The 25,726-nt window shown below is 31.5% G+C and overlaps 1 protein-coding gene across 1 annotated transcript; it reads left to right on the top strand.

Annotated features, from left to right (window-relative positions):
• Positions 1 to 1,382: 1,382 nt before the first annotated feature.
• Positions 1,383 to 22,408, top strand: LOC143044702 (tachykinin-like peptides receptor 99D). Its single transcript, XM_076216785.1, has 5 exons — positions 1,383 to 2,358; positions 18,536 to 18,739; positions 19,415 to 19,565; positions 20,542 to 20,738; positions 21,708 to 22,408. Exons 1-5 carry the CDS (start codon positions 1,988 to 1,990, stop codon positions 21,940 to 21,942), a joined length of 1,158 nt encoding a protein of 385 aa, XP_076072900.1. The 5' UTR covers positions 1,383 to 1,987; the 3' UTR covers positions 21,943 to 22,408.
• Positions 22,409 to 25,726: the final 3,318 nt, after the last annotated feature.

Below are 25,726 nucleotides of genomic sequence, written 5' to 3'. Positions count from 1 at the left end.
TGTAATCCGAGGACAACATTGTTAATGGCGGTGTTGAATTTAAAAACACAGCTTTCGTTTTAACAAGCGAGAAGCTGCCATAAAACAATATTTACCAGCTTATTTAAAAAAATTAATACACATATTCATGACATATTATACTGCTCCCCAAAGTTCAAAGTTATCAGAACAGAACAATGATAATATAGTCATTTAACTCTTTCTTTGTGACCATGGATGGCGTTGTGATACAATGTACTATTATATAATAGTTTAATTCTGTTCAACAATGTGACACCACAGAAATGGACTTGTCACCGGTTTGTACTGAAGTGAGCAACATGACTGGTGCCACATTGCAGAGAAGGATCTGCTTATAAGTTTGGAGCACCTGAGATATCCCTAGATTTATATGGGTTTCGTGTTTCTCAGTCTTATTTTGTCTATGTATTGTGTTGTAGACTGTTGTTGGTCTTTTCATTGTTTTACGGGGTTGGAGTCATGGCGTTCTCAGTTTGTCATTGATTGTAGTATCAATGTCCTTTGACATCTTCCTCCTCTCTTTAAGTCAATATTCATATTACACTAGGTCAAGTCAGTTTGAAATATTGAAGAGTTCCACAATATGACAAAATTCTAAAACCAAAAACGGGGATTTTTCCGGATCTGGCTAGCTGCCTTGAAGTCATAAACTTTCGAGTCGGTTTTTTTTGTACTCATACTCCAATGTCTACCAATCAAAATGCTTGATTTCATGTTTCGAGAACGATTTTTGTGCTCCGAGCACTGAGCAAAGTTTTATTACTTCAACCCAAGAAGGTCCGGTCCACTCAAATCAATTGTACATTATACTCGCACACAAAACAGCAATTATAGGAATGCTGCTCCGCAACACAGATAAAAATCCAATTACCTGCTCAGCTTAGTCCGGCTTTTGAATAAAATGAGGTAAACATCGATTGAACGTTCCAATTTGACTTGTAGACATTATGTTACATGGTAACCTAAAAAATTAATTAAATACAGATTAAAGCTGATACGCATGCACACATTGAATCTGCTAAACTTTCCGACTTTTCTTAATGAGGTGAGAAAATTCTTTGATTTTAAATATGTGATTCAGAAAATACAAATATGTTATTTTTCGCATATTAGGAAGATCTCTTAAATAGAAATATAGGAGTGTATATGATTCTAATAGAAAATTAATTTTCCCTCAAAAATACAAATAAAGGCAATAATATATATTTAATAACAATATACATATGACTAATGCATTTCTGACTTAATGGAATATTATACAAAAAACCATGTATATCAATCTTTACCTCGTGATCAATTATAGTAGTGATCAATGGATCTATTAGTCGAAATCAGTTGATCTTTAACCAAATGATGAACGCATTATCGTTTTGGATGCTAATTCTTATCAGTATATGAAACCCTTCTATCTGATTGGTAAATCTGTGAAACGAAACAATCAATCTGCTCAAACTAGCAAGTGGTTTTATAAGCTAATGCTCTGCTGTGAAGACTTTCTATTACCATTTCAATTGTATTTTACTGTCGCTGGAGGTATTTTAATTTGTTTCTCAATATTCATAGATAAGTAACGCTTAATTAGCGTGTTTAGTATATAAGATACAGCGCTACAGATGTTTGCTAATTGGAAGACGAGTGAAAAAGATACATTTATTATATATTGAGAGAAGAAATTAGAAAATATTACCTCTTCAGCATGAACACACGAATTTAGATTTAAAACACGTTATTCCTTCTTAAGGCATTTATTTATATATTATTCAACATATTTTACATAACATTTGACTGAAGGAAATAATATTAGACTTAAAAACTATAATAATATTTTCCGTCAACAGTGCGTCTACCGAACGTTTATTGGAAAGTAAGCCAGAAGCCACACATGTGTATAGTATCACAAGAAATGCAGAAACTTCTATTTTAAAGTTTTAATCCAGCAACCTCCGTGAACGAACTTGAACAAACTATGGCTAATATCACTAACGAAGCAATGTTGAACCACACTGAGTACGGAAATATGTTTTGGCTTCCGTGGTGGCAACAATTTCTCTTCATAACGGCATTTATAATACTCATTTTGGTGGCAGCAGTTGGCAATTTAGTTGTAATATGGATAGTGTTGGCCCACAAACGTATGAGGACAGTGACTAATTATTTCTTGGTCAACTTAGCAGTAGCTGATGCTTTGATTTCAATTCTGAACACATTGTTCACTTCAACTTTTCTCATGTATCAGGATTGGTGGTACGGGAATGTATGGTGCAAATTTACTATGTTTATATCTATCTGTACAGTAGTTGCAAGCGTACTGACACTTATGGCAATCGCAATAGATAGGTATGTTATTTCTTAACAGTAAAGTATTTTTCACACAATTCATAATTTTGACATATGTAAATATAATTTATTATACACTTTTACAAAGCGCTATAGGGAACAAAACAAGATTTATATTTAATACAAAATGATACGTTCAATTGAACTAGGACTATTTTGTATTTCCTATACCGGTTTAATTTCATTGCCAAATCTGTTTCGATTTTATAAACCGATTATTTTATAAATACAGAACGTGTTTGTCGAGCACGAGTGATATGCACAGAAACAAGCCAGTAACAAATTAAACTGCTTTAAAAAACGCATAGCTATCACTGTCAAAAATGTGAGCTATAACGACTCGATCGGGATACTCAAATGTTCTTAAATATGTCGAATTTTACATAAATATTTTCCAACTATAATATTTTCCACAGAAAGTAACCAAAAGTTAGCGTGCAATAAATTCCAATATTGCACTAATGCAATAAATCTTCAAAATTCATGACGTCATCAACAACAAATTTTAGTTTAAACCAATTTTTACTTTCAAATGTTATATTGCTATACAATAAAAGGGTTATTGCATGAATATTGGTGAATATTGTCCCACGTAGAACATATATTGCACTCGCAAGCTCGTGCAATATAAAATTCTATTCGGGACAATATTCATTCAATAACCCTTTATTATAGGTAAGCATTGAACAGCAAACTAATAGACAATTAAATTTTTAACATACATTTTTTTTGGTCATTTTTCTTCCATCGGTTTTGACAAAAATCAGAAAAGTGGAAAATTCAAAGAAAACATTGATGTTACTACCTCTAATTTTATAGTTATCTCAGAAAAAAAAAACGTTAAAAAAATTAAGTGACAAGAAAATTAAGATACTTTTACACAATGATGGTATACGGATTACTGCTAGAGTTTATTCCAGAATAACTGCTCACACTTGTCAGGGCTCTATTGCTGAAATAATAAAGATAATTGAATTTTTGTTTGACTTAAAGCAAACCAAAACATTTGTGTTCACATAGTAGCAATGTTTCCATTAAACTTCCAAGAACATGATTAATTGCTGTTTATTGTTAGTTACTTCACATCAAGTAGACACTTTTAGAGAAATAATTTGATTGTAGCAAAAGATAATTCATTAATTGTTAATTCCATTGCAAAAAGTGGACATTTAACCAAAGAGTCACCTTTTTGCCTCCTATTTTAAAGAACTTGCATATCAATTGGGCGTATCGTACATTTGTAATTGCAACATATTTTATTGAAAATCCCGACCAGAGGTTTATAAATATATGATGTACATGTATTGATAATAGTCAACACGATTTCTTCACTCGGGATCGTTATGATAAGCGATACACTACACAAATCTAATAGTATATAAACAGTAAAATAAATAAAAAATACATAATTCGTATACAAAATATCTGTATACATGTACATGTATCAATTGTTCGATTTAAAATGACAATTATGTTTCAAAATTATAGATCTATGATAAATATATATATATCTATTTACTTTACTTCTTTGCAATAATTGTAACAATCTTCAGTCGTTTGTTAAAGCTGTTAGAAAATTATACTGTTTTTTAAATATATTTGAAAATCCAAATGATGAGATTTAGTCTGAAACATTATTTCTTTAATTCCTAAACACCAATTTATAATCCTCCCGACACCAGAGTTATTCTTAACCCCTACAATAAACCGGTTCTCACAGCGATTACGGCGTCCCTACTGCGGTGACTGCCCTATGGACATGCTTAGTCTGATTTTTTCCTACGAAATTGGTCAATAATTATCAGATTTTATCTTGAATGTATAGAATAAGACTTATTTTCAAGGATGTAAAACGTTCCTAGAAATATCAGCAATATCCGACCATTGATTGAAAATTTAGCCATTTGGTCAGAACAAAAACACTTCATTAAGACAAAAAAATCTCGTTATTTTGACCAGTCCTATGTCACATCTTAATATGCTCACTGAAACAAGCCATCAATAATGGCTATGGCCTTTATTATGTTTGTAAGTTATTTCCGAGTTCATTAAGCAATAGTTTCAACTTCAATGGTTTTCGTCTAATACTAGTATCTTTTTCAGTTCATTAAATGTGCATTTTACTGCCAAGTAGAGATATAAATTCCATTCTTGAATATAATGAGATATAAAGTTTTTTTTTTATTATGAATGATTTGAAAGGTAAATTTGTTCATCACGAAATTAAATGACATTTCAAATAAGTATTAATAGAACATATACCTTTAATTTGCTCTCATACTGTTTGTGGTTCTACAAAGTATTAATTGATATTGTACACATCATGCAATCACCTTATCAGAAGCATTTTAATAAGTAAGTTTCATCATATATATAACTTAGAGGCAGACTAAATGTCCCTCACCTTCATCCAGGTCTGTCTCAATTACAGACCCTCCTAATGCATGTCTTATTAATGTGTTCTCGTCATAAATATGCAAGAAATATTTGTCACTGGGCGTTAAGCAACCAACAATTAAATAATTTGACGTCACTTAGTCTCTGATGGAGTGATCATGTCTCACTTGCAATCATAGTTATTAATATTTTCTTATTTTATAAAGTTGATAGGGCCAGATGTTTCAAGCCTCCTTTGCCGCTAGATTAATCATTTAGTTGGTAACACACATTTGGGTTATCAATCTCATTTTCTAATTCTGGTAGACTATTGGGAAATTCTGATTCTGGAATACCAAAAGAAAATTCTGATCAAATGACTTTTTTACAAAAGATAATGACACACATTTAAAAATACTATTTTTATTATAAAGTTAAGCGTAGGCAGAGAAAACCGAGAGAAAAAAAACGATTCTTTCTGAAAACAATTACTTTCATTATTGGTAATATCAGACCACACTTTTGGAATATGAAATTTCAATCCTGGTATCAATGTTGAGTTTATTGATAATTTGGCATTTTTTGATTTTGAAATTGATCATTCTGTTTTGAATATAGATGTTGATGTCTATGAATATTTCGGGGTATACATTAATATTACAGTAATCTCTTGCGACAAAGGTTATAAAGTCAAAGATTTCAACCATAGAAAAGTGTCTATATAACATGTCAAGCTCTCGATCACCTGAAGAGTCTATAAAAGTTGAGATATATGAGACTTTTCCCGGGTTTGTAATAACACAAGCAACACGACGGGTGCCACATGTGGAGCAGGATTTGCTTACCCCTCCGGGGCACCTGATATCACTCCCAGTTTTGATGGGATTCGAGTTGCTTAGTCTTTAGTTTTCTAATAGTGTCTTTGTACTATTGTATGTATGTCTTTTTATTCTTAACCATGGCATTGTCAGTTTTTTTTTTCTATCTATGAGTTTAAATGTCCCTCTGGTATCTTTTGCTCCTCTTTTAAACATCTGTCAACACAACATTTACTATTAACAGAGAAACACCAAAATAAACACCGATATAACCAGTTCCGTACTACGGACTAGTATATGTACAACAAATGGTGTGTTATAAATATTTTTTTGAAATCTCAACCCCAAGCTTTAAAATATTAATCAGTGGAAAAAAAGATACCGACACAATCACTACAAAAATAATTTCTTAATTCTTTGATACATGTAACAAATAACGAAAACACAAGTACAAGCTACATGTATACCACATTAAAATTATCAACTATCTTAACGATTCGAAAACTTGTGTGTTGGCATATGAAATTAAGACTTCAAGATCTTTTAAGACTTTAATTTCATTCGGCATTAATAGGGTTTTATCCTTGCTTCAAACGATATTAAAGTCAGTATGATATTTCGCTCTAGTATAGACTTATACATTTCAATTAAGATACGATATTACAACATTCATACTGTGTTTCTTTAAATAATATATGATTCTCTGCATGAGTTTCAGATTTAAAAGCAACAATTTGTATAGAAATTATACATCTCAGATTTAGTTTCAAATAATGTTTGTGATGTAGGTGTTACACAATGATCTTTCGAGTTTTGTGTAGCGTTTTTTTTTTTGTACTTTTGTTTTTCTTTTTTTCTTTAGGTCCATCGGTTTCATAATTATTTTTGTTTTATTTCCCCCAAAAGTTTTGAAATATGCTAAACGTTTGAAGATGGTAAGAAAATTGATACTTTTGGCTACACGGGAATTATAATTGCTTACATGTACCAATGTTTGGTTGTAATGGGGAATTTAAAGCCGATGCCTCCTGCAAGTATAGCGTCGGTTTCACTTTCTTTTTAACAAGTCGATACTCTCTTTAAGTCAATAAGTGACCTGGTTCAAAGCAATAGGATGCCATCTTACAGCATACCCTTATTTTCTAACAGCAATTTGAAAATCTCGCCCTTCATTCCGGCTGACATACCTTGCAAAACCGACATATTGTATTATTTATTGTCGTCCAGAATAGAGATATTAGATATTTACAACAGGTCGTTCGGGAAGCACCAACTAGTCCGAAAAAAAGAACACTAACTGTGTTAAAAACAAATGTTTAAAATATGTTGAAAGGAATGCGACGTAATTCAGGAAACAAGTGTAATTCATAAGTGTTTCTCGTATATAGATAAGACCGTTGGTTTTCCCATTTCAATGGTTTTACACTAGTAAATTATTGGGCCCTTTATAGCTTGCTGTGCGGTTCGAGCCAATGTTCCATGTTGAAGACTGTACTTCGATCTATAATGGTTTACTTTGATAAATTGTGACATGGATGGAGAGTTGTCTCGGTGGCACTCATAGCATATCTTAATAAATCTAGTTATATTATAATTGTTTACTGGAAAGAGCCGAAGCACGCCTCCGGGCGCGGTATTTTCTCTCAGCGTTGAAGACCCAATTTGACCGTATTTTGTTATCAATCTTGTCCACTTTGAATATCTAATAAATGATTTGATCATCAGCATTATAGTTATTGACAGAAATGTCAAACAATGACAATACAGAATGGCGATTCAACAGTATTTCTGTCTTAAGTACTTTCTTGAGGTATAAGTAGTTTCCAAGTGTATTGTTAGGGACTAATTTCATTTCGAGAAGTCAATATTGTGCTTTTCTTTAATGAAAGTAATTGTAATGCTGTAAGGAAGTTGTTGGAACAATAATATATTTTTTGTACGAAAATTAATGCAGTGTCGGCAACTTTTTGTGTTAATTAAAGTTTTTGTTGATATATATATTCAAGAGCGTTTTTACTAAACTAGTACACAATTTTGTTTAGGGCCAGCTGAAGTCCGCCTCCGCATGCGTGATTTACTTGCTGTGTTGAAGACCCATTGGTGGCCATCGGCTGGGTTTTTTTATTTTTTGGTTGTGTTGTTGTCCCTTTGTCTGTGACACATTCCCGATTTGCATTCTTTTCATTTAACAATGTACAGTCATGGAGTCTTTGGACTCGTGAATGGTAAATATAGTTCTGTCATTATCAAAGTCTGTGTGTCCTTTTCTCTTTTCATATATTGTCTAGAACATTATTCCAGTATAAAAAGTATATAAACATCAGTAGGATAGAACTGCGATTCCAATTCAGGTGTTGAAGATAACGTTTTTTTTAGCTATTTGTCTGTAATGATTACAGGGATATGTTTAGTAATACCTTTGAAAATAAATTGAAGCGGAATCTATACAGGTATTTTTAAGTCGTATGCTCAAAAATAGTTATATTTCCATTTTGAAAACAGGAAAGTGTAGTCACGAGATATTTCTATATATTGAAACTACAAATAGCTGCAACTGAAATTAAAGCAGTGTCATAAAAAACAATAAAACGATGGTTTTGTTTCATGTTTGGATATGCATCACTTCGATAATATGCATCCAAAAATAGTTGTGTTTTAAATGAATAATCTATATGAATAAGTTTACGGAACTATGATCAATACTTGCAAGGGTACCACTCGTTTAAATTGGTTCCATTTTAAAAGTGATTATCCATTTTCACCTTGAATTAAGAGAGGTGCAAGATAATTTTTCATACAATTATTTGTTTGTGGTAATTTATTATAGCTACCGGTTTTTAGAATATATAAATTTTGTGCCATACAGTGCAGGCACTTAAATAATAAACTGTTATAAATTGGCCAAAAATATGCATTATAAATTCATAACAATAAATCTTTATTAGAAACATGCTAACAACGCATAACATAAACCATAATGATTGTCTCGTAAAAATATCGTCTTTGATTTTCTTAAAGTGCGTTTCTTCTATTAAAACGTACATGGAAGAAAAAAAGTTGTATTTTCATAATTTGCGTTACACGTGTTACACGTGTATAATTTTATGATGGTATGTCGAATTTGTAAGGAGTAATTTCTTTTAATAAAAGCATATTTCATGAAATGTGAAGCAAGTGCATTATCATCAAGAATTATCAGATAAAAGATGTAATATTTGAGCGTTGATAAATTCTCAAGAGGAATTCCTCTGCATTTTAGTTCAAAGGGTTCGTAATTTTTTACGTAAACTGTGCAGCTCTTAATTTAAAATCTATTAAGAAAGAAGAAGAGATCACCAATTAAAATGACATTGAAATATAGCAGACACATAAGACAGCAGTGCAGTTATGCATTTACATAAAAAATAATATAATTGGATTGTTATCAAGTTGCGCATTAATGCTTAAAAATAATTGCTGTCAGCGCCTCTGATTATGGTAATGGCCAATTTCACTTGGATTTGTTTTACTCACAGGATCGAATTCAAGTGACTGAAAACTTTATGGAGTTTCAATATCAAAGAGTTTACATAATGAATATTCAAGATTTCCAATAAATCATCTATAATATCCATAAAACAAAAAAAAGGTCTGTGTAATACATGGATTTTAAGATCAATTTTGATGCAGGATAGTAAATTTTACAAATATTTGTCAATTTTTATCTTTAAACATTTGATAATTTACACAATTTAAACAGACACATTTTGTAGCAGTGTATCTTGAAACGCAACACTTTACCTCAGTCTGATAAATAACGGTTTTGGTAAGAATGTCTCTCCTTAAATTTTTATGATCACTGATTCTTTTTAAATGATCAATTTGAGCAATCTAAAAACACTTATTATTTATCTACATGGTTTGAAACACGACTTATTAATATAAATATACACGTTCTCCAGCTATGTATTAGATGAATCAGAGACATCGAATGATATGAACACACAGGACTTGGGAAGGGGAGGAGGGCAAATATATGTTATCAGGCATCAGACAGATCAAACCATATTCACCAGAGTAGCCCATGATTAGAAATTGGTCGTTTTCTCTGTGTTAGGGTTGAACTTTCCAAACAGAAGTCGTTCTTTGAGCTGAGTAAGAAATGTACTCGTATGCATAGCTACATCCGGTTGAAATCGGTACTGTACAGTTGAACTGATGTCTCGTTCCAGAAGAAGGACAATGCTCCCTTTAAGTTAAACTATATAAAACAACACTTCCAGGGTCGCCATTGGTCTATTGCAGTGGAAAACTAGTGTCATCATTAACATTTTAACGTTTTCCTGAGTAAGCATAAATTATCTACCCTTAATCCTGCTCCAATCAATTTTGAATGCACATCTTTTCGATTTTATTTTGTGATTACGAAGTGTCCCCTTCCGCTGCACTTCCCCTGAAGCAAAGCATAGGTTAATGTGAGCCAAAATTTGTTCCTGCAAAAAAATTTCCAGTGGAACTAATTTCACAGGAAATATGTTCTGGGAGAAGTTTTTCCACATGCAGACAATTTCTATATAATTTGTTCCATCTCTATGAAATAAGTTCCACACTTTACATGGTGAAATAGGTTCTGGGTTGGTGACATTTGTTCCTTACCTAGTGAAATAAGTTCTATGTTTGTGAGATTTGTTCCTTACCTGGTGAAATAAATTCTGGATTTATGAGATTTGTTCCTTACCTGATGAAAAAATTTCCATGCCTGTGAAATATGTTCCACTGGTTAAACAAGTTATCTTATATACTGAGCACTTGTAATCAGAGGGTTTAAAGTCAATATAAAAAACATGTATTATATTGATAATGGGATAAATAAAAAATGTGTAAATATACATGTGGAGTAAAACAAAATACCAATCATACTCAATTAACAATACTTAAAATGACGCTTATGAACCAGGAAAGAGTAGAATAAGAAATAATAATAAAAGTCATTCCGAAAAAAAGTATTATAGTTAAAGATGAACATTTGTACTTTTTTTGAAAAAGACAAAGTGACTGATCAATTATATCAAAAGACATCAAGAAACAAAATACACACTCTTTTTAAACTGTGCAATGACCATAGCTAAGAACATGTATGATTAGAACACCCATGACAGATCAACAGGAAACAAGGAGGTCGAATACCACATAAACGATAAAAACATAATAGATATAAATTATGATACATGATCATCCCTTTTATTTCTTATCTTCATCCTGCAGTCATGCCTTCAATTACAAATGTACCCCATGCAAGCACAGTACTTATTTTCTGTGAAATAGGTTCGATAGTTTCTATAAAATACCTTCGTTCAAAACTAATATCACAGGAACTTATTTCACTTATTTTTTTTTTAATTTTAATATTGGAACAAAACTCATGGTGCTGTGATTTTTGTTCCGGAACTTATTTCACACTTGGTTAAAAAATTAGTTCCGGAAAAATTTTTATAGTGTTGGAACATATTTTCTGTGACATAAGTTCTAGTGGAACATATTTCCTATGAAAATTGTTCCGGCGGAACAAATGTCACGCAGGAACAATCATTTTGTTACATTAACTCTTTATGGAATTTAGACAATTTGACAAAGGTCAAGGTCAAGGATTATAGCTTACGGCTTTTAGCAAAGAGATCAACACATACATGTACCGTACAATATCATTACAAATACCACACGAATAATTAAGATAAACAATTCTGGTGAACCTTATGTTGAGAAAAACTAACCTTTGTTTTAAAGAATTGTGTCTTTGGAGGGTTTTCTACATATTCATAGTATTCATGTAAAGTTGTGATAAAAATGTGTATACTGTTAATATTTGGAAGACGGTTTGAAAACTATTATGCTGTGACATACATTGTACATTATTCAGGGATAATTGTTCTGTAATCTATACTTCTTTTTACCAGCATGTCGTCAATATTCTAAGTACATTAGCTGATGATGACTATGACAATAGGCGATTATTCAACGGTGGCAACTTACGAATTTAGCTTTTGACTTCACACGAATTTCACTTAATTTCTTATCAGTGGGGTCATTAACGGGTTTTGTGTTTTTATAACTACTGATAAAAGTGTTAGGTAATATATAACAGGCGTGATTGATCACTCTTTCACTTTTAATGGGTACTGAACAAAATGTGTTGAAAACAACCGTCAGGAAGAGATTAACATGAAAGTAAATCATCTAGAGTGTAATCAATTATGATGCTGATTACAAAATTAAGAACAGAATTTACATAATTAATGTTCAAAGGGGAATGATCTAGATATGAATGCTTACTACATTTGTATCTGTTGAGATTCAAAATTGTTTCTTTGAACAATATTTTGTTGTGTATTGCAATCAGAACAGAAAACAATTGTTAAAGAATATAATTTCATGGTATTTTGTCCCAATATTGTTATGCTAAAATCAAAACACAAGAACATAATGGTGAAATAAAACATTGGTCAAGTATATTTTTCTGTGTGAAAGGCACTTGGGGAATACTGTTGGTCTTATATTTGTCTTTTTTCTTTTGTTCATGTGGTAGTCTGCTTTTCTGCTGACTATTCCTTATTCAGGAATATAGCAGTTATTGTCCATTCGTTCTATGTGTTTTGTCATTTTGATTTTGCCATTTGATTAGGGACTTTCCATTTTGAATTTTCCCCGGAGTTCAGTATTTTTGTGATTTTACTTTTTATAACTAGCCCACTGTCGCCAAATTTAACTCAGTATTCTGGTTGATACTATAGTAATTGTCAGTCAATTTCAATCAACCATTGAACAAAGATATTTTAATTACTCTTTGTTTTTCGATTTACATTTCATTATATGTGTTATAATCAGTTCAGCTATAACGCAATCATATACATGTATGATAGTCTTAGACTGGAATGAATTATTCTAAATGTAACTGACCCAGCAATTTTATTGGCTTATATACCATGTGAACAAACAGGAATATCTAAATGGTTAACAAAGTTGAAATCAGGACGCTCCACAGTTTTATATAATTAGTCTTTGAGGTTCACAGGAGATATGGGCTCACATTTCGTGTCAGTGCCCTATATCACCTTTGCCTAATCGGTCGATGGATATTAAAAACTGACACGGAATATGAGACCATATTCCTTGTGAGTATCCCGAATAACATAATTTATAGTGTTCGTACAACGTGGTAACCCTAGACATCTGATATAAGCAAAAAAAAAAACCTTCGCTGGGATGCAAGCCTAGGAAAGTAAAATGCAAATTGGCACTAAATGTAGTTGTAGAGAAATATGTACCCCTATTTTTGACATTTTTACCTATTGTGTCTGTTTGTTTGTTCACGCATCGGTGACAATATAATTGGATTTGATGCGACTGTCATACAAGTGAGAGGTTTAGCTAGCTATACAACCAGGTTCAATCAACCATTTTCTACATAAGAAAATGCCTGTACCAAGTCAGGAATATGACAGTTGTTATACATTCGTTTGATGTGTTTGAACTTTTGATTTTGCCATTTGATTGGGGACTTTCCTTTTTGAATTTTCCTTTGAGTTCAGTATTTTTGTGATTTTACTTTAAAATGAAGAAAGAGGAAACCTATGTCGATGCATAGCAAGTAAGTAAAAGAGATGTTCCTGAAATATTTAAAGTAAATGACCATTTATCCAAAACACAGTCAAGTATATTGTTTCCTCGAAGAAGTGTTTGAAGATTGTCAAATTATATGTTGTTATGTGAATGATAAGCACGAACGTTTCATACATTGGCTTTATTGATTAAAAGAAGGTACTGAAAGTACACTGTAGTACATAGACTCTCTTCTCGTAGAGTTACAAGACCTCTCAAATTTTTTGTTCTTCCCAAATCAATATATATATATTTTGATTTAAAGAAAGACAAGGATTGTAGTTCAAAGTGTCTGCATTGTTTATTTTCATTGTTTTCTATATGTTAACTGTATATTATGTATAATGTTTTAAGCCATTGGCCCATATGGGCGTAAAGTGCTTTTCAATAAAGTGTAAAGCGTAAAGTCGATAAATTATTGTTGATAAGAAAGTTGAAAAAGTATGATGACTTAATCAGTAACCGACGACACTAAAACAATGCAATATAGAGAAAAACATTGATGAATCCATTGATGACAAATGCCTGTAAAAATACATTAACAATATTTTTCATGTTTAGAAAGATAATATATGATTTGTAGCATTTCGCACAGAAAAACTCTGTGTTTAACCGTTTTATCAAGGGATTAATGAATGTTTTGCCATCTTCCGTTTATTTTTTAGAGACATTTTTGCTGATCTTATGTACTTAATTTGTTAAAAAGTGAAAAACAAAAGCCCACTTGAGTTAAAGGGGCACTAGATACGAGATATAGAAAAAAAAATATAAAAAATGATTTTTTTTGTTCAATCAATAATGAAAGTGAAATAGTGAAAATAATAATTCGTTTTAAGGAGACAGTATGGTTCAATTTTGTCAAAATATGATAAAAAGCATTGATGATAAATTATTCCCTTGCAAGTGAATAATTAGATCTCATTGAATCCGTATTCATGTAAACTTCAATTTAACCCCTTAGCTAAAAAGAATAACACATGCTGCATGCGTGTTTTGTTTACATTTTTATTTAAAGGAAAATAATGTCAACATTAAAAGTGAAACCAAGGTAAATCATTTGATTGACCGAATCGATCCACAAAAGAATCATCCGTATAATTATAAAAACGATGGTTAACGTGTATATTTTAAATCTATAATATGAAGTTAAAGAGACCTAGAAAAATATAATTGCACGAGTTATATATATAACATGTATAATAAGCTTAATCTATTTATATCTATATTTATGTTTATATACCTAATATGGCCATTGGAGGTCAACTCGATAGTTACTAGATGACGTCTAAACGTTAAATACACACGAAACGAAGCTACATGTTATCAAGACCATGCTCTGTAAATTGTTTATTTTAGATAATTGTTTTACATTGTTATAAAACAAATATGAGAATTTAAGTCAAATCGGTGAACATGAATGTGACAGCTTGTGCCCCTATAATGAAATAAGTCGCTCTTTTATTGGAAAAAAAAATATTCAATATTTCCATACATTTTAAAAATGTCCAAAATCAAGTTGTTAATTCAAACGTCGACATGCTATTTTACCAAATGACATTGGTAGTTTTTGGTAATATTAAGACCCTTACCGAAGATTGGATACATGCATAAACAATTTAGTTTTGGAGATTTGATTTATATGTTAAAAAACTCACATGACTTTAACTTTTGTCATATTGCAACACCTCTCTGTTGACAAAATGAACACAATTAGGATCGGGATTGGGAACTGTGACACGATATGGTTGCAAATTATTTGTTTAGGTATTTTATCTAGTCCTTTTTGTAGTTTGGTGGATGTTATGAACATTTTCAACTGTACTCCTATATATAATAGGTATAGGAAGATGTGGTGTGAGTGTCAATGAGACAACTCTCCAACCAAATAACAATTTATAAAAGTAAACAATTATATGTTAAGGTACGGCCTTCAACATGGAGCCTTGGCTATAAAGGACCCTGAATTACAAGTGTAAAACAATTCAAACAGGAAAACCAACAGTCTTATCTATATTTAAAAAAAAAACGAGATACGAGAATCATGTATAAAAGAGGGACGAAAGATACCAAAGGGATAGTCAAACTCATAAATCTAAAACAAACTGACAACGCGATGGCTAAAAATGAAAAAGACAAACAGAAAAACAATAGTACACATGACACAACATAGAAAACTAAAGAATAAACAACAAGAACCCAACCAAAAACTAGGGGTGATCCCAGGTGCTCCGGAAGGGTAAGCAGATCCTGTTCCACATGTGGCACCCGTCGTGTTGCTTATGTGATTACAAATCCGGTAAATAGTCTAATTCGGTAGGTCACATTCATGAAAGGGAAGGGGATTGTAGTTACGACGTAAGGAACATATCCGATATCATTTGTGAAACGGTTATTCCATAACGGTCAACCAACTCGTGAGGGCGTCCGTAAAATTTACGAAGGGATGATTTCAACTTCACCATTTGGAACTCTTGGTTTAATAGCTTCCTTGTGAGCAGTAACCCTCTATCAAGAAAATCATGATAGGAAATGCAAGCACGGGAATATCGTATCAATTTGGAGATATATACCCCGTATGCAGGTGCTGCTGGAATGTTGCTACTTAGAAATGGAAAGTTCACAATTGGAAAGCTGAAATCATCTCTTTTGTCGTAAAGTTTTGTTTTCAACCGACCCTCATTGTCAATTTCTAGATGTAAGTCAAGATATGAAGCCGACTTAACTGTATCTGTAGTATCCTTTATCTCCAATTCGATGGGATAGATGCGTTCCACATAGTCACCAAATTTTGAATTGTTTAGTGAAAGAACGTCATCTATATAGCGGAAAGTAGAGTTAAAGGATATTGCTAACTTCTTATCTTTCTTCCTAAGAAGTTCCTGCATGAAGTCAGCCTCATAATAATAAAGAAACAAGTCGGCAAGTAGAGGGGCACAGTTTGTTCCCATTGGAATGCCGACAGTCTGTTGAAAAACACGTCCTCCGAACGTTACAAATATGTTGTCAATCAAGAAATCAAGCATCTTGATAATATCGGTTTCAGAGAATTTTTTGTTTGAATCAGAGTGATTCTTTACAAAGTATGATTTATCCCTCCCTAAGACAAGATACTTGTATCTACGTTGGCCATTCTTTTTTATGAAGCAAATTAATACCAACTCTTTCAATTTGTCTTTTAGTTTGGAATGTGGAATACTTGTGTAAAGAGTAGAAAAGTCAAATGTTTTAATACTGTTACAAGATGAAAGAGAGTTAGATTGTATGTACTATAAAAGATCTTTGGAATTTTTAAATTACATAAACAAACCGACAACTTCTGTACATCAGATTCCTGACTTAGGACTGGCGCAACAAGGATCTTGATGCCATTTACAGCTCAATCTTTCATCGTTAATCAGTTCACCCGCAAACACGTCCCTACATTAAAGATCACAATGTACGGGTCTTCCCGCATACCTATGCCAAAACAATTGCAACTTAAGAAATGTTCCTGAAATATTTAAGGTAATGTTTATCTGAAATGCAATGACTTATGTTGTTTCCTCGTAGAACTGTTTAACACGTGTTTTAACAATTGTCAAATTATATGTGGTTACTTTAATGATAAGCATGAACTTTTCGTGTATTGCCTTTATAGATAAAAAGAAGGTATTTAAAGTACACGGGCGTACGTGATCTTTCTTCTCGTAGAGTTACAAGATCCTACAATGACAATGCCTGCTGAAATTGATAAACTAATTTATTGTTGATAAAAAAGATGCAAAAGTATGATGACTTTATCATAACAGTAACCGACGACACTAAAGCAACGAAACATAGAGAGAAACATTGATAAATTCATTGATGACAACTGTAAAAATACATTAACAATATTATTCATGTTTAGCAAGATAGCACGTGATTTGTAGCATTTCGAACAAACTCCGTGATTGACCGTTGTATGAATACGTTGCCTCCTTTCCTTTAATTTTTGAGAATTTGCTACTAATGGTATGTACTTAGTGCACGTGGTTGCAAGGTGATTGGATGCATCCATAAACCATTTATTTTTGGAGATTTGATTTATATGTAAAAATAAAAATCCCACTTGACTTTAACTTTTGTCATCTTGCAACACCTCTCTGTAAAAAATGAATCGGGGAATTGGGAACTGCGACACAATATGGTTGCAATGACAAAATTATTGGTTTTGGTATTTTATCTAGTCCTTTCTGTAGCTTGATGGATTAAAAGGAATATTTTCAACTGTACTCCTAGACATAGACACATAAAACTAAAGTAGCAATTATAGTTTAAGACGAAATTCATAATTTAAAAAGTCATTTTGCAGCCTAAAACAAACAACAATAAAAATATATGTCACGCCTTGGTAGAATGCATGATACACAAGTGTTGACTATTCAAATGAGTGATTTTAAGAAAACCTAAAACAAAAAAATGTATTATGAATATACACAATGGAAGAAAAGGGTGATGATTTGATTCTTAAATGAATTAGTCGAACTTTCATACAATGTTCAAATGTATCTGGCAGCTGCAGGTATAAATAACCACTGCCAAATTATTGAAAACCATAGTACAGATGGCATTGAAATACAGCTCGTATTTGTTTTGATTGAGTATCTAGGAAGTACATTGTGATTAATTTCAGTGATATATCAAAATGCTGTATTTCAAATGCCAGCATTATCCTATATATCAAAATTTTAAGTATCATTTAATTAACATGATCATTATTGAAAGAACTTTAATTAGATATAGCTGTTTCATTGCTTCGGGTTAAATCTGGAAATATAATAAGCTCATCCTTTCATTTCAGCAAACCATAAGGGTAATGTAATCTAAAAAGATACAAAATGAATTATAATATACTAATATACTATCATCAAATAATATGAATGCAAGAAGGACATTTATTTTAACTTAAGCTTCTTTGTGGATAATCTAAAACGAATTTCTATCTACATTGTTTATGCATTACACTACTAGTAGTTTGAACAAATGTGAAGTATTATTTAAGGTGCACTAAGCAAACTTTATCTGTATGGTTTCAAGAGTAAATAAATTGTAGATCTAGTTAAGAAATATATTTGGCAGTAATGCACAACAAACACAAATATAGAGCATGTACGACTAAAGATAACAATTTACAGCAAATACGCATATGACTATTGATAGGCCTTTTGAGTAATATAGCTCTTCAACTTTTTAGGTTCTTATACATCCTTAGTTTTTACACATTCGGCTTTTAGCGTTCCTTGTTAAAGGGTATCAGGAAAAGCACATTGGACGCAAGTAATTAATAGCAATATAAGTTTTCACTTTCTAATTATATATTGTCGTTTCAGGTACATGGCTATTATACATCCACTTCGTCCACGACCAACACGAAGAGTAGTTCTTGCGATTTTATGTATATGGACAGTATCTATAGCTCTAGCCTTGCCAAACCTGATGTATGGGACACTTATTACATACCCTAATATAACACAAAAAACATGTGGACCTGTATGGTCAGATGGAACACCTGCGGAAAGCAAAATTGATTTCTGGTCAGTATTAAATTTGATTTTCAGTCATGAATATGTCTGACTGTCAATGCTATACAGCGAAACCTAACTTTACCGAATCCTGCATAAACCGAAAACCTGACTAAACCCAACATGTTCTTAAGTCGAGTCATATCAAACTTTATGATATGTTAACCTGATAAAACCGAACATCAACCACAACCGAACAAGATCTAAAGTCCCCAAGAGGTTCGGTTTAAACAAGTTTTACTGTACCTGTTTTCGTAGAATTGTTGTACACCAAAGGACCAAGTACAAATAACATAATGTGGTTAATTAAACACCGACAGTGTTTCATAATAAATATTATTAAATGCAATATTCCATTAACAAATATAAAATAAACAGATGACTTATGTGGTTTAGATGCATAGTAAAAATCCTCTTTAATACAATATAAAATCTAATCAAAGAAAAATAATCTACTTTCGACTGAAGTTCGTTTTACACCTCCACACAGCTTAATCTGCAAACTTCATGAAAACTGTTATGTTTCGTAACAGTACAACATTTTAATCCTGGTATCTATGATGTGTTTATTTGAAACTTGTAAAAAATTTTTTTTAGTTATGTCTTAATTTAAACTGCACATGATAATAATCTCCGTAGATTCAGCCGTTTACAATTTTGATAACAACTTTTTATTTATTTTTCAAGGTATAATGTAGTAATCATAATTGTATCTTATGTGATACCGATGGCTATACTCATCTTAGCTTATAGTAGAATTGGTAAAGAATTGTGGGGTCATAGAGCGATTGGAGAAAATACACAACTACAGTATGACCGGATACAGTCCAAACGAAGGGTAATTTCTAAATGTCATTTATGTAGTATTATCACTTATATTTTAGCTGGAAAGAAGTTTAAAGTCATTTTATGATCGGTATATTTTCGCACATCTAATATGAGAACGGTTATAGAAATTTATAAAAATGTACGACGTTGGTACAGTTTGAAGTCTCGTTTCTCGTGTAAATAGATAAGTTAAAACATTTTGTAATAGGGATGATCTTCTTATACTACAAAGCCCCCATCTTATCAGAGTTGTGAAACAGAACGTCTTCAATCAATACTACACAATGTTGACAGTAGCAAATATGAACGTGTGTAATATTACGATGTGTCTGTGTAGGTTTTCGTCGTGAAAGGCATATTTTGTTGTCTTTGGTTTTAGAACTGAAGTGTTGTCTCATCTGAAATTTTTATTAATTGATTTGGTATATATAAACAGGAGAAAATAAACCGAGTCAATTGCACAGAAGACTTTGAGAGGGTATGCAACGTCAGTTCTTGTATACATGCATCGTCCGCTACCCGACTCCATATGGTCGTATGTTTTGAATATCGGTTAACATCTATAATTGCTTGTTTAGTTAAATTAGTGATAGTCAAAAATACTTGTTTTTTAATTTGAATTTCACATATACAACTGCGTGTCAGAATAATTAGAACACCCTGAGTATCTTTTTCGAGTTGCATGTGGTTGTTAATTGTATAATTGATGATGAAAAAGAAAGCGTTAATGTGGTAAATGGTTATGATAGTTTTTTTTATTCTTGCAAAATCAATTCGATTCTTGTTTAGTGTTTCCGTCATCATTAATCAATAATAAAGCAACTAAAACATGGAATTCAAACTAACTTTCTAAATAAATGAAAAAAACAAAACCGGTTTGTATAAAAGACTGTATCACCTTGCCAAAAGATACATTTTGTACATGGTTTTGATATATTGTCGGCCCTTAATTTTTAAACAGCTATTGTGTATTTGTTTTCTTGCAGGTTGTAAAAATGATGATTTTTGTGGTGATTGTGTTTGGTGTCTGCTGGTTACCATATCATCTCTACTTTCTGTTGGCATCATCTGTTCCAGATATAACGTTGTCCGAAAACGTACAACAAATATATCTGGTGATTTATTGGATAGCAATGAGCAACTCTATGTACAACCCCATTATATACTGTTGGATGAATGAAAGGTATTTTTTTGAATCCATTATGATTTGCGGGATACCAATGTTCGTTGACAGTATCTTATTGTTTTTTTTTTTAACTCGCTTGGAAAGAATCATTAGAAATGCGTCTGACACCAATATTAATTTAAAGTCAATTTATTGTAAAACGTGTATACATAAAAGTGTCGAAATTTGTCGAAAAGTTAAGAAGAATATGTCTATATAGGTATAGATAACGTGGTTGTTATCCTGCTAGAATACACAAATGTATTCCACCTTTCAATACACACATTTTGCGCACTTCGGTTCAGTTCAATCAGTAACGGACAAATCGAATGATTTCACTTTACTGTCTTTTTCAAAATGTCCCTCAATCGCTACTGGAATTCACTGTATCGTGATAGATGGACTAACGTGTTTAGTGTATAAAAATGTTAAGAGTATTTCTGGATGTAATACCAAATAAACAAATATTCTTAAAATGGACGTTGAACTTCCTAACTGAAACCCAAATACTATTTGGAGGTAGTTCTATTTATTGTCTTTGCGATGAAGATGCTTTAATTGTTGTTTCAGATGTCGTTTGGTTCAAACTTTTAAAATCCTGGAAACGTTTACAATATTGTTTATATAGCAATATGTAGCTCAGAATAATAATTTCATAATCTTACATTATTGGCGATTTTTTTATGTTGTTAAGGCTTTTTCTAAGACTAATTAAAGATAGAATTGATATTCCAATGTTGATTTCATTTCGAACAGATTTTATGATTTCTTTATCAGAAATCGTGTTTTAACTCTAATGCATATTTCAATATTTTCGAAAATAGCACTTATCCGTTTTGCAAAATGCATTTCCTTGTATATGTTATAATTTGCAGCAAATGTTTTAATAATTTCATTAATTTTGTAAAGGTGATAATGAATACATTTTACAAAATATAAAATTTATTGCACAATTTCCATCTTAAAACATATGTCTTTCAATTTCAGATTTCGTTCAGGATTTATTGAAGCGTTTTGTTTCTGTCCATGTCGGCCATGTAAGAGGATAAAGAAAAAATATGTGACATGCTTAAATCCTGTTCGCTCCTTTGCAATGTCAGAGAAATTCAGGAATGGGTCAATGATGCAGACTATGACTGAATATGTAGATGAATCAGCAAATGCAGGAACTGGCTTAGTTCGTGATAAAAGACATAATAGCAACGACTATGATGAATGCTAATATTTGTGTAACTCGATGCTGAGATATTGAGATATTGAGATATGTTCGATAGGGAAACCCAAGATCATTTAGGAATGAGGAGATATAAAATTAATTTACCATTTACAATTTGTGTATTGTGTACATGATGTAGAAAATGATGGTTGTTTTTATGATCTTTTGTCAAGTTAATTAGTGATTTTGACAAATTGGTAACTGGACTATATGAATTTCTTTTATCGGTTAAAATTTTGACGAGAACATCAAAGAAATGCTTTCGTTTCCAGTTTCTTTCACAGAGAAGACTAATTGAGTAAAGAATAAACTGTAGTATTTGGAATACATGTATTTAAAAACAAATCTATGGCATCCTTTCATAAGCGTGTATTTTGTATGTCTATAATAACTGTAAAATGCTAACTATTGTTTGATAAAATGGTTTGTACATTACTTTGTGTGTTACAAATATATATACTATACAATTCAATGTCTTCTAATATTCAATTATTAAGTCGATATATTTTCTAAAAGAAATTTGTCTTGAAGTGTTATGTTGACTGTCTCTTTTTGTTTCAATATTTTGTTATAATTTTGTCCGTTTCACTTCGGTCGTTTTAGGTTTTTCCTTTTTGTTTTTCTTCGCCAATTTTGGCACCTACGCTACAGGAAAAGACATCCGAGAATAAAATTTTCCTTAATTTTAACAATATTACGGAGTTATAAACAACTGTCATACAAGGGTGATGATAAGCTAACCACTATACAACTGTTGAACAAGATTTAACTCACATTTCTTAGAAAATACCTGTAGCAAGTTCTGACTTTGAAGCCTTTTTTAAAATTATTTTCGTTTGTTTATTAGTCTAAAATTTGATTTTTGCGGTTTTTATTAACTTCCTCGCATGTAGAGCTCGGTATTTTCGTTAATATTGGTATTCAAGTATAGAAAATCCGTTGTTATGATGTATATCAAGAGTGTAAATCCTTCAATAGACAAAATCAATCTACTAGTAAATTACTCATGTACATTTAAATGGTCCATCAGTGTACACATTCTAGATAAATTTTCATTAAAAACGCACTTTGCAAACAACTGGAGGCTGACAAAAGAATCATCACAAGAACTTGAGCCTGCATACTTAATTCAATGATTGTCGTTTGTTGCTGTGTTACATATTTGATTTTTTGTTCATTTTTCGGACGTTAGTTATCTCGTTTGAATTGTTTTATAATTGTTATTTCTGAGCCTTTAATATCTGACTATGTGGTATGGGTTTTTCTCTTTGTTTAAGATCGTACGTTGACCTACTAGTTGTTTATTTCTATCTCATTTGGTCTCTAGTGAAGAGTAAACGATTGTCCCATTTGCAATCACAACACATCTTCTTTTTTATATTGAAAGAAGAAAATAAAATATTTGCTGATTAAGATACAACTTTGTTTTAGAAAAATATATTCCCAAAAATTGTTTTGTTGTTCCTCATTTGTTGAAAAATATTTCCAGGAACAAACAAAAAAGGAACTTATATTGGTTCTTTGAAAAAATCTATCTTAATTCATCTTCGTGTTGATAGTCATATTTTATTCATACGACACTGTATTTTATTATAAAACAGAAACGTATTCCTTTTTATGATTATTAAAATCGTCTCTCGATCAATCATGGTGTAACTATACCTTATATAGGTTATGTTTTTCTATCATTTCCATTTTAAGAGAAAATGCACGCGTCTCATAATTAATTGAGTTATCGAAAAGGAGATAGCCGTGTGTCTGTAAAGTATATTGTTCCTAATTTAAAACTAATCTAGAGATTGCAGTTGGAAGATATTTTACTCTAGATACCTATCTTCTCCTTAAGACAAATGTGTTGCTATTAAACTGACAAAATCTTAAACAATATAATTTATCATATATGGGAATAATTATTTTGTGATGTCTCAGTAAATAACTTTGAATAAACAACAATAAATACCAACCCCTACACCATTCAAGAAACAGGAACTTAAAAACAAATCAGAATTATTTTCTGTGTAGTTATTACATTTTGTTCAAGAAATCCTCAAAAAGCATGTTATATAACCGGAATCTACCACCATTTATTCAACAGGCTATGTTGTGATGTTATACTATTATTTCGGAAAAGGGTGAATGTTGGTACCTATTTAAATGTTTAAACCTACTGCATTTATTTGCACCTGTCCTAAGTCAGGAACCTGATGTTCAGATGTTGTCGTTTGCTGATATGGTTCTCTTTTTTTCGTTTGTTTTTTAATAAAGATTAGACTGTTGGTTTTTACATTTGAATGTTTAAACATTAGTCCTGTTTGGGCTCCTAATAGCTTACTGTTTGATGTGAGCAAAGTGTCCGTGTCGAAGATCGTACTTTGACCTATAATGGATTTTCTTTTAAATTGTGACTTGGATGGAGAGTTGTCTCATTGGCACTCATACTGCATTTTCTTGTACCTATTTAGAATATTGTGATTAGGTATATTAAATCAACGTTGTAAATCAGATATAAATTATAAATTTGGAAAGATCTACCCCTAATATTAGCAATCACAATTTTAATAATTTTGCAAATATCAATTCTTAAGATTTTGCTACGCTTTACACTACTATTAACCATCCTCAATTGAAAGGTCGGCCACATCATTGAATTTTATTTCTGATAAAAGGTTAGGAAAAGTCTAACTTTGTAAATAAGCCTACTGATTCCTGTACAAAGTCAGGAATATGACAGTTTTTGAACATTCGTTTGATGTGTTTAATAAAACTTCTGACATTTGATTAGCGAATTTTCGTGGTAGTTCTGTACCTTTGTTATATTACTTCTGTTGCATACCTGTGAAACACTGAGTATAGACAGTTTGTCAATAGATAGAGGAATGATAAAGACATGATACATGTATCTACGATAGTGGTAAACTCATAGAGGAATGATAAAGGCATGATACATGTATCTACGCCAGTGGTAAACTCGCAAACGTAACATAATGGACAGTAAAGAGACGACTGACTTTCAAACATCCAGAAGTATCACATGTTAGTGAGGCTGCCACTATCAAGCAATTTGAAAAATAAAAGCACATTGAATAGATCGAAATGAAATAAACTCATCTTAGATACCAGGATTGAAATTTTGTATTTTTGCCAGACGCGCGTTTTGTCTACAAAGGAGCGTTACGCTCGAATATAAAAAAAGGGTTTAAAATAGGAGTTGAAGAACATTGAGGACAAAAATTTCTAAAAGTTTTGTCAAATACAGCAAAGGTTGTATTCCTCAGGTTTAAAAGTTTTTTAAAAAGTTCAAAGGTCTGTAAACAATTAATTTATAAGTATGATTAAAATAACACAATAATATAGTACCCATACTAACAACTTTTTCACATAATAGTAGTCCAGCCATCAAAATAATTGCCATATAAAGCTGCATTAGTCAGAACAACATAAAAAAAAAATATATTTCTAGTGTAATTGAATTGTTGAAGTTATTAATTGTCTCAATAAAATCTATTGCATATAAAAAACGAGTTCAACACAGACATTCACATGGACTCCATACAAATACATTGTATTGTTACATTGCTTTATGTCTAGTGATATATTTCACCTAGAGATAGAATTCATCACGGACATTGACTCCAACTACATCTTTTTTGACATACAAATTAAAGAAAAATCCTAAGAGAATTTACCCTATTCATTGATATTAATCAAGGTCTCAACACAATTGAATTCTGACCAACAAAATCTTTGATTCATCATGATCCGAAAATAACATTTCAACTGTTAGAATGCT

This window comes from Mytilus galloprovincialis, chromosome 9, assembly GCF_965363235.1.
Source record: "Mytilus galloprovincialis chromosome 9, xbMytGall1.hap1.1, whole genome shotgun sequence".
NCBI classification, from domain to species: domain Eukaryota; kingdom Metazoa; phylum Mollusca; class Bivalvia; order Mytilida; family Mytilidae; genus Mytilus; species Mytilus galloprovincialis.
Note: the sequence above shows the minus strand (reverse complement) of the source record. Positions and strands in the feature narration are given on the sequence as shown.